At 42.8% G+C, this 16,296-nt stretch overlaps 1 protein-coding gene and 1 pseudogene across 1 annotated transcript; both read right to left on the reverse strand.

The window, feature by feature from the left end:
• LOC101618214 overlaps window positions 1–5,460 on the reverse strand; it is a 31,435-nt pseudogene extending 25,975 nt beyond the window's left edge.
• A 3,413-nt stretch (window positions 5,461–8,873) lies between these two features.
• On the reverse strand, window positions 8,874–9,824 carry LOC123462172 (rho GDP-dissociation inhibitor 1-like). Its single transcript, XM_045154769.1, has one exon. The coding sequence runs from the start codon at window positions 9,822–9,824 to the stop codon at window positions 9,489–9,491; it is 336 nt and encodes a 111-aa protein (XP_045010704.1). The 3' UTR covers window positions 8,874–9,488.
• Between the last annotated feature and the right edge of the window lie 6,472 nt (window positions 9,825–16,296).

Below are 16,296 nucleotides of genomic sequence, written 5' to 3' on the forward strand. Positions count from 1 at the left end.
AAGAGAGAGAGAGAGGGTTTAGGCAGAAGTATCTTGTAGAAGCGTTGTGCACAGAAGCCAGCGCCAGGAGTGGGATATCTTCCAGACATTTGTTTTCCAGGGAGGCCCCAAAACAGTACAGGCTATTGCCAAGGCTCTTAGTTATCCACCAGAACTATATGACAAGAACTTACGGCTAAAGACTTCACATGCTTGGATTGAAAATCAATGAGAAATTAAGCTGGAACTGGGCTGGAAACCTCCTCTTTGTTGACTAGCTGTTGGGAGTCTGGAAAGAGCTATGCAGCCTGTTGGGTCAGAAAAGTCACCAGCAGTGTTAAGCAACAGTGGACTCTGAAAGCTCTAAGCTGGCCAGCTAGGGCAAAAGTATCAACTGGTGCAATGGTGGCATATCTGTTATGGGGAAACCAAACTGTTCTCTTCATGGACTTGAGGACTTCTCCATGAGAGGGAATTTCTGCCAGGTACTGAAAATCTAGTCAAAAGCTTATGGCTGGGGAGGTCATAAGCCCTAAGAGAGAACTGCTACCTTTGGCTAACTGCCATATATTCTGGCCACCAAACTGCCTCAAAACATTTGTTATGCCTATATATTAATCCTACTCTCACTTATGATTAGAGAAGCTTCTCTTTTCAGATGGTGGCAATCACTGGGATGACTCAAAACTCACCAAAATGCTGAGAAGTGACAGTAGAGTGGTCATTATTAAATGAGACATCTCTATGACACCATTCAAGGCTCAGGGACCATTTCAGAAGAGGTAGCAGAAGAATAAACAAGTCAAAGGAAGGAAAGGGAAGGAGTGCTTACAATGCTGTCTTCCAGACACAAAGTGGCCTTGATAGTCATGACCTCACAGTGGTTCATGCTACTTGCACATGACCTGCATAATAGTAGAGAAAAAATGATGACATCGAAATAGATTAGTTGGAAAGAAGAAGGGATTCAATGGAGGGGAGATTTGAGAGGGGGAAATGGGAAGGTGGTAGGAAGGGATTATGATCATGGTATATTGTGTATGTTGATGGAACTTTCAATAAAAATAGCTTTAAAATGAGTAACATATAGTAATCAACCCAGTAAACAATAAATAGACAAATTCCAAGAACATGGCAAGCTAATGGAGAAATTAAATTAAATCATTCAACTAGTGTCTGCTTCTTTTCTAAGAACTGGATGCTGGTAATGTACGAAACCATTTAGTTTTCTGGTCTCAGTGGCTGGCCAGACTCTGGGTCTAGGTCTGGCCAAAGGCAAGGATGTTGCAGTCCAGAGAAACAACCACATAAGTTCCAGGACGTTGGCAGATCTTAATAATTCATGGCAGTGCTGGGCATTCTCATGCTCCACCCCATACCATGGCACATTAAAAACATTCCCATCTGCTTTTAGCACAATACCACCCTGGTTGGAAATTATTCTTTTACCGCCCCCCCCCCCAGTATGGCACACATTTGAAAAGACGTCATTGCAGTTTATAGATCTGCATGTTTTTGCGAACATAAGGCCAGTTAACCCTATTCGCACCTGAGGCCTTCCTTGCACTGTAACACAGCCGGCTGCCAGCAGGCCATTTCCCACAGGAGCCACAAGAAAGTCTCTTCTCCTCCCTCCTTAGATAGTAACTTCCAGAAACATTCAGACCCCAGCCTCGATATACTATTATGAAAATAGAGCACAAAGTTAATAAGCAATAATAGAAACATGGAAGTCACATCCTCCAAGATAACTGTCATTACTAAGAGAATAGACAATACAGTTTGTAGAGAAATGTGGAACATGGGCTGAAGAGATGAAGCAGCAATTCAAGGCACTTGCCTGCAAAGCCTGCTGGCCCAGATTGGGCTCACCAGTACCCACACAGAGTCACATGGCACATTCATCTGTAGTTTGTTTACAGTGACAAAAGTCCTTATTGTACCTACTGTCTGTCTGTCTCTCTCTCTCCCTATCAAATAAATAAAAATATTTTTACACAAAAGAGTACAGAACATATGATCAAGCAGATTTGTGGCTCCAGCTTCAGAACCCTGGGTGTAGCTTTTAAAAAGTCCCTTTCCAGCCTAATTACAAAAAAAATGAGTGAAGGACTAGACTTAGCCGTTCTGGAAACCATGAACTTACATGGCAGACAGAATGGTAAAGGCCATAAATATGTCTTTATTGCCACATGCCCTCCATCACTTCCTTCTACAACTCTTTCCCACCTCCAGGTAATCGTTCTTCACCACCCACATCCAACCTGTCAAATTATTCCACCTTGACAATGCTCCAATCATCACCTTGACCCAAATGTGTAAGGCTGTGAGAAAACAGCGTTGTCAGATTTCATAAATGTGCACTGATGACTCAAACTGAGACATTCTGTCACAAGGGAAGCAGAGCTTGTCAAAAAAAATCATATTAAAATTGAGTAGCTCACACGTTTCAGGTTAGAGAGCTTTATTTTTAGAAATAAGTTTTAGACTTGATACTTCTCAAAAAGTAAGCTGGGAGTGATGACACACACCTTTGATCCCAGCACTTGGTAGGCAGAGGTAGGAAGATCACTGAGTTTCAGGCCAGCCTGAGACTAAATAGTTAATTCCAGGTCACTCTTGGCTAGAGTGAGACCCTACCTCAAAAAATAAAAACAGGGCTGGAGAGATGGCGTAGCGGTTAAGGGCTTGCCTGTGAAGCCTAAGGACCCTGGTTCGAGGCTCGATTCCCCAGGACCCACGTTAGCCAGATACACAAGGGGGCGCCCACGTCTGGAGTTCGTTTGCAGTGGCTGGAAGCCCTGGTGCGCCCATTCTCTCTCTCACTCTCTATCTGCCTCTTTCTCTCTGTCACTCTCAAATAAATAAATAAATAAAAATTAAAAATAAAAATAAATAAAAACAGAAAAGAAAAAAGTAAGCTGTAATAAATAGTATTTCATTTTACTACCAAAAGGTCATTAATCTTTAGACTGTGCAGTGGTTTGATTCAGGTGTCCCCCATAAACTTAGGTGTTCTGAATGCTAGGTTCCCAGCTGATGGAGATTTGGGAATTAATGCCTTCTGGAGGTGTTTATTGTTGGGGACAGGCTTATATATATATATTATAATAAATATGATATATAATATATATTATATATATTATAATACCCATAACATATATATATATATATATGTTATGGGTATTATAACCAGCATTCCCTCGCCAGTGTTTGACACACTCTCCTGTTGACATTGTCCACCTTATGTTGGCCAGGGGGTGATTTCCACCTTCTGCTCATGCCATCATTTTTTCCTGCCATCATGGAGCTTCCTCTTGAGTCTGTAAACCAAAATAAGCCTTTTTTTTCCCCAAAAGCTGCTCTTGGCCAGGTGATTTCTGCCAGCAATGTGAACCTGACTGCAACACTAAAGTTGGTACTGAAATGGGATTGCTGCTAGACACCTGTGTGTCTTTGGCCTTTTGGAGCTGATTTTCAAGAGGAATGTAGAAGGATGTAAAACCTTGGCCTAAGAGGCACCTTGCAGTATAAGTACAGCTTGATGGACTATTCTGGTCAGAGTTAAAAGACCTGAATGCAGTAAGAAATATGGACTATGAAGTTTGGCTTGTGAGAGTGAGAAAAGGCTTACCTGGACTAGGCAAGAAGCAGTTTGTGTGAGAGGCTTGCTGTTATGCCTGTGTCCTGAGAATTTGTGCAGGGCTGCATTGCATAGAAATGGACTGGTGGGTGCAGAAGGATATAGCAAAGAAAGAAATATTTAGGCCCAAACTTCTGCCTGTTTAACTGTAATTGAGAGATTATAACCATTGAGATTGGGCCAGCTGAACTGCATTGGAAAAACAGAAAGAATGCAGTATTTTGAAGAGGCTAGAATGCTGAAGGAGTGTCCTTTTCTTCAAAGTCTGCTTTATTCTCCCCTGGATTAACAAATTTGTACCCCACCTGGTATTGTGGAGTATAAGAAGTGCAGGAAAGAGAGGGTCATTGAGTTTGCAACACAGTCTTGTGTTTTGGAAATGGCCATGAGTAGTATGAAGCAGGTTTGCTGGATACCTGCATGGAGACCTGATGGAGCCCTGAGGATGAACTGTGGGTTGCATGGGAGACCCAGTGGAGATGTCAGGACCACAAGATGGCTGCCAAGGAGCTGCCAGCCCCAAATGAAGTTTTCCAGGACTGTGAGTAGCTAGCTGGAGGGGTGGAATTGGAGCTCAGAGATTTGTTGCTGGTTAGAATGATCAGACTTGGAGATGTGTCACTGGCTAGAGTTGTTGGGCTTGGAGCTACAGAGTTTGATGTTTTCCCTGGTTGTTTTAAATCTTGTATCGGTTGAATATTTCTTTGTTATGCCCAGTGCCATTTTTTTCAGTGTGCTTATTCTGTGTCATTATGAGTTTTTTGGGAATTTTTTGGTATTATGGCTCAGTTAAAAGATCTTGGACTATGGTAATGTTTGAACATCAATTGGATTGATAAGAATTATGGGGACTTGTAAAGATGGACTGAATGCATTGCATTTTACCTCGTGATTCGTTATAAGTTTATGGTGGCCAGAGGCAGAATGTGGTGGTTTGATTCAGGTGTCCCCCATAAACTTAGGTGTTCTGAATGCTAGGTTGCCAGCTGATGGAGATTTGGGAATTAATGCTTCCTGGAGGTGGTATATTGTTGGGGACAGGTTATGGCTCCCCTTGCCAGTGTTTGGCACACTCTCCTGCTGCTATTGTCCATCTTATGTTGGCCAGGAGGTATGTCCACCCTCTGCTCATGCCATTGTTTCCCTCTGCCATCATGGACTTTCTGTCTAGTCTGTAAGCCAAAATAAAACCCTTTTTTGTCCCCAAAGCTGTTCTTACTTAGATGATTTCTGTCAGCATTGTGAACCTGACTGCAACAGACTGCATTCAAGTTATTCTTAAAATTGAATAGCTTTTTTTTATTTTGCTCTGGAAAACATTTCATGCTTTTTCCTTGTCCAAAATAAGCCAGTTGATATGGGCTTTACATACCAGCATCAGTTACTCAAGGGCAGGTAAGATTTAGGGCACTACCTTCATCCTGTCTCTGCTTCTAGGAGTACAGGTTTCCCAGCATCCTTCTAGCTTTTCTCTTCTTTCTTCCCTTCTTTTTTCTGTTTGTTTCTTCCTAACAACGAATGTTCTGAGAAAATAAGCTAAGGATGAAAATATTTGCAGGATGTGATTCAGAAAATTTCCACCCTGGGCTCCTACTTGAAGGAAAGTCTGAGGTCGGGAACGTCAATTTGTTGGGTTTTGTTTTTCCCCTTACCAGGTGCAAAAGCCCCTTAGTTTTCACGTCTTTCTCATGTTGGTGGCCAGGAAACCACTCAGCGGTCACCTCTGGGCTGCTTGGGGACAAAGCCAGACTAGAACATGAGGACACAAGCAGGGACAGCATGCCCGAGAAGCCCTGCCAGGAAAAGCAGAGGGTCAAGTCCTCTCCGCGCTGCGCCATCAGGCGGTGTTTAGGGAGGAGGGAAGGAAGGCCCGGGAGGAGGGAGCTTCTGCAGCTGGCAGCCCACCGCCCTGGCGGAGAGGGCCAACTCCAGGCCCCCGCGGCCCGCCCGAGTGAGTGGGGCTGCAGTGGTGGCAGCTGAACACCCGGTAGTTTTCCATCAGACAACACCATGCCCTCCAAAGCCACCCAGCAGTGCTCAAGACCATGTGCCAAAGACGGAACCTCATCACAGTGCAGGGTTAAAAAGGAAACGAGCACAACTTTTTGGAAAGAAAAGAGAAAAAGAAAGCGGGGGAGCTGCAAACACAATTAGTGAATCTTAGTAAGCAAGCTCTTAGAGGAAAGTTCGGGAAACTTGGAAGGAAAACTATAAGACTAAGACCCTGTGAGAAAATAGGGGAGACAACAGTATACAAGTTATGGTAGAGTTACGAGGTTTTTGTTTTTGTTTTTTGGTTTTCGAGGTAGGGTCTCACTCTAGCTCAGGCTGACCTGGACTTCACTATGTAGTCTCAGGGTGGCCTCGAACTCACAGCGATCCTCCTACCTCTGCCTCCTGAGTGCTGGGATTAAAGGCTGCACCACCACGCCTGGCTGAGTTATGAGTTTTTAAAAGAGACAGTATTAGATCTTATTATGTTAAGTAAACCAAGCTCACCCTATGCAAAAATGGGATCCGTTTTCCCTCATATATGTAAACCTGGGGCGGGGGAGGGGGACTAATGTGAGACCAACAGTGGAAGTACTGAGGATGTAGATGGGAAAGGGACAGGAGTTAAAAACGAGGAAGAAGCAACAAAAATAAGGCTGGTGGTATCACCATACCTGATTTTAACGTATACTACAGAGCCATAGTAACAAAAACAGCATGGTACTGGCACAAAAACAGACATGTAGATCAGTGGAACAGAATAGAGGACCCAGATGTAAGTCCAGGTAGCTATAGCCACCTGATATTCGATAAAAGTGCCAAAAATACTCATTGGAGAAAAGACAGCCTCTTCAGCAAATGGTGTTGGGAAAACTAGATATACATCTGTAGAAGGATGAAAATAGATCTTTCTCTCTCTCCATGCACAAGAATTAAGTCCAAATGGATTAAAGACCTTAACATCAGACCTGAAACTCTGAAACTGCTAGAGGAAAAAGTAGGGAAAACCCTTCAACATATTGGTCTTGGTAAAGACTTTCTGAATACAACCCCAATTGCTCAGGCAATAAAACCACAGATTAATCACTGGGACCTCATGAAATTACAAAGATTTTGCCCTGCAAAGGACACAGTGAAGAAAGCAAAGAGGCAACCTACAGAATGGGAAAAAATCTTTGCCAGCTATATATCTGATAGAGGATTAATATCTAGGATATACAAAGAACTCAAAAAGTTAAATAATATAGGAGTCAAACAAGCCAATCAAAAAATGGGCTATGGAGCTAAATAGAGCATTCTCAAAGGAAGAAATATGAATGGCATATAAGCATCTAAAAAAATGTTCTACATCACTAGTCATCAGGGAAATGCAGATTAAAACAACATTGAGATTCCATCTCACTCCTGTCAGATTGGCCACCATCATGAAAACAAATGATCATAAATGTTAGCGAGGATGTGGAAAAAGAAGAACCCTTCTACACTGCTGGTGGGAATGCAATCTGGTCCAGCCATTGTGGAAGTCAGTGTGGAGGTTCCTAAAACAGATAAAGATTGATCTACCATATGACCCAGCTATAGCACTCCTAGGCATATATCCTAAGGACTCATCTCATTTCCTTAGAAGTACGTGTTCAACAATGTTTATTGCTGCTCAATTTATAATAGCTGGGAAATGGAACCAGCCTAGATGTCCCTCAACTGATGAGTGGATAATGAAGATGTGGCACATTTATACAATGGAGTTCTACTCAGCGGTAAAGAAAAATGAAGTTATGAAATTTGCAGAAAAATGGATGGATCTGGAAAGGATTATACTAAGTAAGGTAACCCAGGCCCAGAAAGCCAAGCACCACATGTTCTCTCTCATATGTGGATCCTAGCTACAGATGATTGGGCTTCTGCGTGAGAATGAAAATCCTTAGTAGCAGAGACCAGTAAGTTAAAAAGGAGATTTAAAGGGAAGAGAAAGGAAGGGAGGAGGGTACTTAATAGGTTGGTACTGTATATATGTAACTACAATGTTTGAGATGGGGAGGGAATATGATGGAGAATGGAATTTCAAAAGGGAAAGTGCGGGGGGGAAGGGAGGGTATTACCATGGGATATTTTTTATAATCATGGAAAATGTTAATAAAAATTGTGAAAAAAATCAAACGACAGGCTGGAGAGATTGCTTAGTGGTTAAGGCATTCACCTGCAAAGCCTAAGAGTCCAGGTTCAACTCCCCAGGACCCATGTAAGCCAAATGCACATGGTGGCACATGTGTCTAGAGTTCATTTGCAGTGCTTGGTGGCCCTGGCATGCCCATTCTGTCTGTCTGTCTGTCTGTCTGTCTGTCTGTCTCTCTCTCTCTCTCTCTCTCTCTCTCCCTGGAAGTAAAAATATTTTTTTTTTAAAGTCAAGTGAAAAAAATGTTGTCAAGGATATGGGGAAAGAGGGACCCTCATTCACTGGTGGTGGGAATGCAAATGTGTACAACCACTATGGAAATCAATATGGAGAATCCTGAAAAATATGAATATAGAAATGCCAACAGACCCAGTTATTTCCTTACTGGGCATTTACCCTAAATGCTTCATGCTTTACTGCAGAGATATTTGCTCAACCATGTTTATAGACATTTAATTCATAATAGCTATGAACTGGAATCAATCCAGGTGTCCATCATTGAACAAATGGGTAATAAAGGTGTGGTCAAACGACAAGAGACATCCTTTCTCAAAAGGTGGCAGGAGAGGACACACACCTTGAGGTACTCTTCTGACCTCTATAGATGCACTACACACACACACACACACACACACACAATTTCAAAGAGAGCAAGATAAGAAGTAAATGATTGTATTGATATCTTTGACAAACATTTTACAATTCACTCAAAATAAGCAGGCATTCTGAAAAAAAATGAAAACTTTCAGAAGTTATAGGAGAAAGAACTTACTGGGAATAGAGTCTGATGAAAATTAATTCCATAAACAATTATAGATAGGCTAGGGTCATAGCTTGGTTGGTAGAGTGATGGTCTAGCATCCACAAAGCCTTGGGTCCCATCCAAAGCACCACATAAACCAGACATGGTAGTGCTTGGCTGTAATCCCAGCACTCAGGGAGGTTCAGCTCATCCTTAACTTCACAGCAAGTTTAAGGCCAGCCTGATCTGCATGAAACCCTTTTGAGCAAGAGACAGCTCTAGAGAAATCATGGAGTTTATTTGGAGAAGCATAAAAAGTGAAATTAAAAATATCAAGGGCAGAAAGCAACAGCAGCACACCCCAGGCCTCCTCAGGTGGGTCACCAAATTGGGATGGCAGACAAGGCAAGGACAGGGGAGACCACATGCTCATGCAGACAGGGGATTAAGAGTTAGCGACAGCCCCCAATACACGTTCCACATGTTAAGGCATCATGGTTAGACAGTGACTGACAGTGATGAATGACCTGGCCAGGGAGCAGTGGACTGGAGGACACTGGCCTGGGCCCCAAACTGAGTGGCCCAGCTCAGCCAGGAGAGACAAGGTAGGCTAGGCAACCCAGACAATGTTCCACTGCCTTAAAAAAGCCAGGGCCCAGTCAGGGCCTGAGGAAGGGAGGGCACAGGAAACCTGGAGGGACACAGTGGGTGGAGGTCTGGACTGGAACCACCCCCACTACACAGGCAAAAGCAGCAATATGACACTGGAGACCACAGGGGCCTGAGGGCAGGAGGGGGGGAAAGAGGGGCAGGCAGAGCTGCCCCAGGGTGGACAAAGGAGGAATGATGGTGGTGGGGGAGGGCTCTGTCAGCACTTTGGTTTGGGGTGGGGAGGGGTGTGGGGTGGGGCATGTCGGTCCTTCTGTCTGTCCGTCGCCCTGCCCCCTCCCAGCTGGGGCTCAGTCCTTCCATTCCTTTTTGATGGTGAGATTCCACTCCCAGGACAGGTGGTCAGTCTTGTCATCGTCTGTGAAGCGGGACTTGATGTTGTAGCTTCCACGAGCCAGCATGCCCTTGGGCGCCTCCTCCACAGGTGTCAGGAATTCATACTCCTCTGCCCGGGGGCCATAGCTCCCCACCATGTAGTCAGTTTTGTCAATCTTTACGCCTTTCCTGTAGGTGTGCTGGATGTACTTCATGCCTGACACAATCTCTCTGTTCACCTGGAAAGAGATTTTTATCCGGTACTCCACACCCTCCTTCAGCACAAACGACTGCTTCTTGAAGCTCTCCATAAAATTCTACTTCCTAAAAGACAGACCAAATGACTGAACCTTCACTAGTCCCTTACAGGAAACACCTGAACCACAAGACACTGGAGAGGGTAGGATCAAGACTGACCTAAATCTCCTACATCTTCCCTCCCTCCCTCTCCCCCTCTCCCCTCTATCTCTCTTCTCTCTAACTCTTGTATATTAGTTATCTTTTTCCTCAATTTCTTAGTGCACACTGACCTGTAACCCCCACTTCCAGCTTGGGCCTACAATCCACAATGAGCTTTTGATCAAAGAAACCTACAAGGTTTCCCAAAACAATGACAGACTTCTGTCAGAGTACTTGATGACCCACCAAAGGCCAGTGGTAAGACCCTATTGCTGAAGACTCCATACGCAGCTGACACGTAAAATGGAATGACATGGCTGGAAGCCAGGAGAGAGTCAGTCCCCAGACAGTCAGCGTGTCTAGTGCCAGAAGGTGCTACATAGGCGACTGGGGGAAGTGACCAAGATCTGTCCAAGCAACACATTGTTTAACCTAAGTAGCAACAACAAGTGCAATAGTGGTACACAGCCATGGTGAGGAATCAATTGCTCTTGATTTGGCTAACTGATCCACTCAGTGGTACTAGACCCTTAGCTGGAGCTGGGAAACAAGTCAGAACCATACCCAAACACAAGCCCACTCTACAATATCAAGCTACCATCAATCACGGGGTATAAGAGGGCCTACACCTATCAAACTGTCTATCAAAAAAGTAAGTGTTATCTCAATTTTCTGGGTGCTAACTCACTCTCCGTTGGAGAATCTGCTTCTCTTTTCCAGATAGATGCAGATCCTAAGAAGAGAGCTGCCCCAACATACCTCAGAAGGGGCCCAACTGAAACTAAGGACAACTGGCGAAATAAGCAAGGGTGATGTTTTCCTGTGAACTCGATACCAGCACAAAGGGGAAGGAGATCAATTCAGAGAAAAATCAACTCCTACCAAATCAGAGATCCAGAGCCTCAGAGGCCCCCAACACCTCAGCACTGAAGCAGACCAAAAATGAACCCAACATGGCTCAGGGAAATCTTGCGGAAGAGGGGGCGGAAAGAATGTCAGAGTTACATGTTGGGTCATGATTTTCAGAGACATTTATCATACTAATAACTGGGGGCTAACTCCACAATGCACGACCCATTTTCAATAATAAGGAGGGTCTAATGGGAGGGGGTAGATCACAGATGAGCCTAAATAATGGTACCAAACTGCCTGTATTCACTGAAATGAAAACTAATAAATTAAATTTAAAAAAAAAAATATATCAAGGGCTAGAGGGATGGCTTAGCAGTTAAGGCATTTGCCTGCAAAGCCAAAGGACCCAGGTTGGATACCCCATGACCCACGTTAGCCAGATGCACAAGGGGGCACATGCGTCTAGAGTTTGTCTGCAGTGGCTGGAGGCCTTAACGTGCCCATTCTCTCTTTCTCTCCCTCTTTCTCTGCCAAATAAATAAAAATAAAATATTTTTTAAAAACATCAAGGTTGGGCTGGAGAGATGGCTTAGCGGTTAAGTGCTTGCCTGTGAAGCCTAAGGACCCCAGTTCGAGGCTCGGTTCCCCAGGTCCCACGTTAGCCAGATGCACAAGGGGGCGCACGCGTCTGGAGTTCGTTTGCAGAGGCTGGAAGCCCTGGCGCGCCCATTCTCTCTCTCTCCCTCTGTCTTTCTCTCTGTGTCTGTCGCTCTCAAATAAATAAATTAAAAAAAAAAAAAAACATCAAGGTTTGTGCTGGGCGTGGTGGTGCACCCCTTTAATCACAGCACTCAGGAGGCAGAGGTAGGAGGATCACCATGATTTCAAAGCCACCCTGAGACTACATACATAGTGAATTCCAAGTCAGCCTGGGCTAGAGTGAAACCCTACCTTGAAAAAACAAACAAACAAAAAAATCAAGGTTCGTGGCTGGAGAGATGGCTTAGGAGTTAAAGCACTTGCCTGCAAAGCCTAAAGACCCATGTTCAACTCTCCAGATCCCATGTAAGCCAGATGCACAAAGTTGAGGCAAGTGTAAGGTCACACATGCCCACTAGGTGGTGCAAACGTCTGAAGTTTGTTTACAGTGGCTGAAAGCCCTGGCATACCCATTCTCTTCTCTTTCTCTCCCTCTCTCTCTCATAAATAAATAAATGAATAAAATATTCAAAAAATGTTAAGCTCTGTCACAGGCCATACCTATTCTTCCAAGTAAATGAATTCAAAGTGTCCTTCTATGTCTGTCCTTCCCTGTCCTACAACAATGAACCACATTATGAATGAGTTTTCTGAAGTGGAAGCCAGCACTAACACCTTTCAAAAATGCTCTTGCAGGGAGTTTATGCTTTGCACCAGCTTAGCAGCCACCCTGTGCCTCTGGCTTATTTGGGCACTGGGGAATTGAACCTGGGTCTTTAGACTTCACAGGCAAGTGCCTTAACCTCTAAGCCATCTCTCCAGCCCAACAGCACTTAACTTTTAATACTTCAGGGCATTTGTTATATTTGGGAAAGGGTGGTTGAGTGTTTTCATATAACCACTCTCAACCAGCACAGCTGATAACTAAAACACACAGCACTATGTTGACTACATGGAAACAAAAGCTGCCTTTTCACCAGGACAGATAACTGAGATGAAATATTTTCTGAGTAAATATTTTTAGCTTGCTAAGTCACACAGCCAGCTTTCATATTATGCATCAAAACAAAAAAACCTTTTCCAAGCTTAAGAAAAATCACAGCTATTTTGTAAACAAAACATTAAGCAAACATGAACTTGAGAGTCTCTGAAGGTCAGATCTGAGACTAATCTTTGATGATGGAATCTAAGTTCACTCATTATAATTAATAAAAGTAGTCTCAATATCTAACTGGAAATTCTTATATAAGGGGTAATTCTAGATTGCTCAGTTTTTGGGTTGTTTTTTTTTTTTTTTAAATTTGGAGATGTAAGCAAATTCCACCCACCCAAAATAATGAGATTAGTCAAAGAAAACCAAAGACAAACAACTGTTCAAACAGACCACATTGCCTGCTCCAGATAAAAATGCAAAAGAAGAGGGACTGGGGATGTAACAATGGCAGAGCATGTGTATGGCATGTGTAAAGCCCTGGGTTCAGCCCACACACACACCAAAGGAGAAGGAGAAAGAAGAGGAGGAGAGAGGAGAAGGAGAAGGAGGAGGAGGAGGAGGTGGTAGAAAGGGAGGGGAAGGGGAGAACCAAGAAGAAAAAAATTCCCATTGCTGTGAAACTGGTCTTTAGACCCACTTACGTGGCATTGTTTGTAAAGTAGAGGATTTTAGTGACCTGCAAACTGACTCCCAACAAAATTAAGTGTCCAACCTAGTAAGACTAAAAGCCAAGATTTGAATCCGGAGATCTTAAAATTCCAAAGCACACAACCAGAGTGCTGAGCTTGTACCTACCCACCACCTCCCTCCCAGATCTTCCAGCTTCTACTATTCAGGCAGTACAGGTTTTCTTTCTTTCCTTCTTTTTTCCCTTCTTTCTTTCTTTCCTTCCTTCCTTCCTTCCTTCCTTCCTTCCTTCCTTCCTTCCTTTCCTTCTTCCTTCCTTACTTCCTGCCTTTCTTTACTTCTTTTTTGCTTAGAAATCTCTTACTCCCACCTGATTAAATAGGTTTTATTATGACATTTTAATATATGTATATCATATACTTTGTTCCTATCCATCCTTTCTTTATACTCTCTTGCCCCTTCCCCCCAACACATACACTGATCTTCTGCCTTCTACCAAATAGTATCCCTTCTACTTACATGTCAATCATGTGCATATTCTAGGCTCCTCATATGAGAAGAAACGAGATGTTTGTCTGTCTGGCTTATTTCACTTAACATAATGATCTCAAAGCCATCGCTTCATGATAAAAGTCCTCAAGAAATATACTTGAATATAATACAGGCTATATAGGACAGACTTATAGCCAACATTATACTAAATGGGAAAAAGCTAAAAGCATTTCCTCTAAAATCAGGAATGAGGCAATGGTATTCACTCTGTCCACTCATTCAATATAGGGTTTAAATTCTTAGCAAGAGCAATGAGGCAAGTAAAAGAAATAAAAGGACTATCAACAGGAAAGGAAAAAGTAAATTTGTGCCTATTTGTAGAAAATATGACCCTATACTTAAAAGATCAAGAAGAGACCATCAGAAGACTCTTTTATCTGTTAAGCATTTTCAGGGAAGTAGCAAGATACAAAATCAAAGTACAAAAATCAGTAGCTATACTGTTTACCAGTAATGACCATGCTGAGAAAGAGATTGGGAAGCAAATAGCTGAGGAATAACCTAATGCAGGATGTAAAAGACTTCTACACTGAAAAGATTAAAACACTAAGGATGCTGCACTATTCACAACAGCGAGATGTGGAGGCAGCCTCAAAGTTTGTCAACAGATAAATGGATTAAAAAATGTGGTGCATGGGCTGAAGAGATGGCTTAGTGGTTAATTGCTTTGGAAGCCTAAGGAACCATCTTGGGCTCCCCAGAACCCACATAAGCCAGATGTACAAGTTATAGCAGCTGGAGGCCCTGCCTTCCCATTCTCTCTTTTTCTGTTCCTCTTCTCTCTTTCTCTCTCTATTTGCAAATAAATAAATAAAAATATTTTTAAATATTTTATTTATTTATTTATGAGAGAGATAGAGACAGATAGAGGGAATGGACACACCAGGGCCTCTAACCACTGCATATGAACTCCAGACACATGTGCCCCCTTGTGCATCTGGCTTATGAGGGTCCTGGGAAATCAAACCTGGGTCCTTAGGCTTCACAGGCAAATGCGGTAACCACTAAGACATTTCCCCAGTCCCAAATAAAAAATTATTTTTATGTGGTACATATATACAGTGGAATTTGATTCAGCTACAAAGGAGAATGAAATTGTAACATTTGCAGGAAAACAATTGGAACTAAATGGAGATCATTGTGTCAGATGAAACATACAAGCTCAAAAATGACATTTCTCTCATATATGGAATCTACATTTAAATTCATGTATACATAATGTTCTACATATATGCATATATGTAGGACATGAAAGCATAAAGGGGAAAATGATGAGGGAGGAAGAGATTTAAGTGGGGACAAGAGAGGGTAATGTAACATATGCAACATGAAAGTAGAAGAGACTGTTGGTGGGAGGGGACCAGCAAGAGGAGAGAGGGGTGATGAAGGAGGGTAAGAACAAAATATACTGATATGTATGTATAAAACTATCATGATGAAACTTATTGCTTTGTATGCTGAATAAAAACTCAATAAAAAAGAAAAATCTATCTTCTCAAGAAACTATTTCATATGATACATCAGAAAGGATCAATACTCTAATAGAAAATTGGCAATGAGTTTTTCTATGAAAAGAAGCTCAAAACGAAGAGGGATTACTTCCTGATGGCATGACCTACGTGAAGAGCACCTGAGTTACATGCGTGAAAATATTTCATGTGAGTAAAGAAGAAATATAAATCCTGACAAAATGAAATTCAGATATGGGAATATTTTCAGTCAAAAAAAATTCAGGAGGGCCAGAGAGATGGCCTAGCAGTTAAGGTGCTTGCCTGAAAAGCCTAAGGACCCACATGGTGGCACATGCATCTGGAGTTTATTTGCAGTGGCTAGAGGCCCTGATGCACCCATTTTTTTCTCTCTTTCTCTCTCAAATAAATAAATAAAAATAAATTTTTTAAAAAATCAGGGAGATTTCCTTAAAAAAAAAAAAACAACTGGGCTGGAGAGATGGCTTAGCAATTAAGGCATTTGCCTGCAAAGCCAAAGAACCCAGGTTCAATTCCCCAGGACCCATGTAAGCCAGGTACATGCATCTGAAGTTCGATTGCAGTGACTAGAGGCCCTGGTGTGCCCATTCTCTCTGCCCGCCTGCCTCTCTATATATATCTCTTGAATAAATAAATAAATAAAACCTAACTGGGCGTAGTGGCGCACGCCTTGAATCCCAGCACTTGGGAGGTAGAGGTAGGAGGATCCCTGTGAGCTCAAAGCAACTCTGAGATTACATGGTGAATCCCAGGTTAGCCTGGGCTAGAGTGAATGAAACCCCACTTCGAAGAAAAAACAAAACCTATATTTTTATTTATTTGAGAGAGAGAGAAACAGACAGAGAGTGAGAGTATGGGTGCACCAGGGCTACAAACAAGCTCCAGACATATGTGTCACTTTGTGCATATGGCTTTACGTGGATACTAGGGAATTGGACCATGGACTATCAGGCTTTGTAAGCTTTAACTACTGAGCAATCTCTCCAGCCCAGAAGTTTCCTTTTTAAGAGTTCATGATCTCAGACTGGGAATGTAGCCCAGTAGGTATAGTGCCTACTTAGCATGCCTTTTAATGTGTGGTGGTGCACATCTATAATCCCAGCACTTGGAGAATCAGAAGTTCAAGGTCATCTTCAGCTACATAGCAAGTTTGAAGTCAGCCTGAAATAT

This window comes from Jaculus jaculus, chromosome 7, assembly GCF_020740685.1.
Source record: "Jaculus jaculus isolate mJacJac1 chromosome 7, mJacJac1.mat.Y.cur, whole genome shotgun sequence".
Lineage (NCBI taxonomy): Eukaryota > Metazoa > Chordata > Mammalia > Rodentia > Dipodidae > Jaculus > Jaculus jaculus.

Excerpts from the sequence above, each read along its gene's own strand:
- LOC123462172 (XM_045154769.1), bottom strand. The coding sequence starts at position 9,824 with ATGGAGAGCTTCAAGAAGCAGTCGTTTGTGCTGAAGGAGGGTGTGGAG.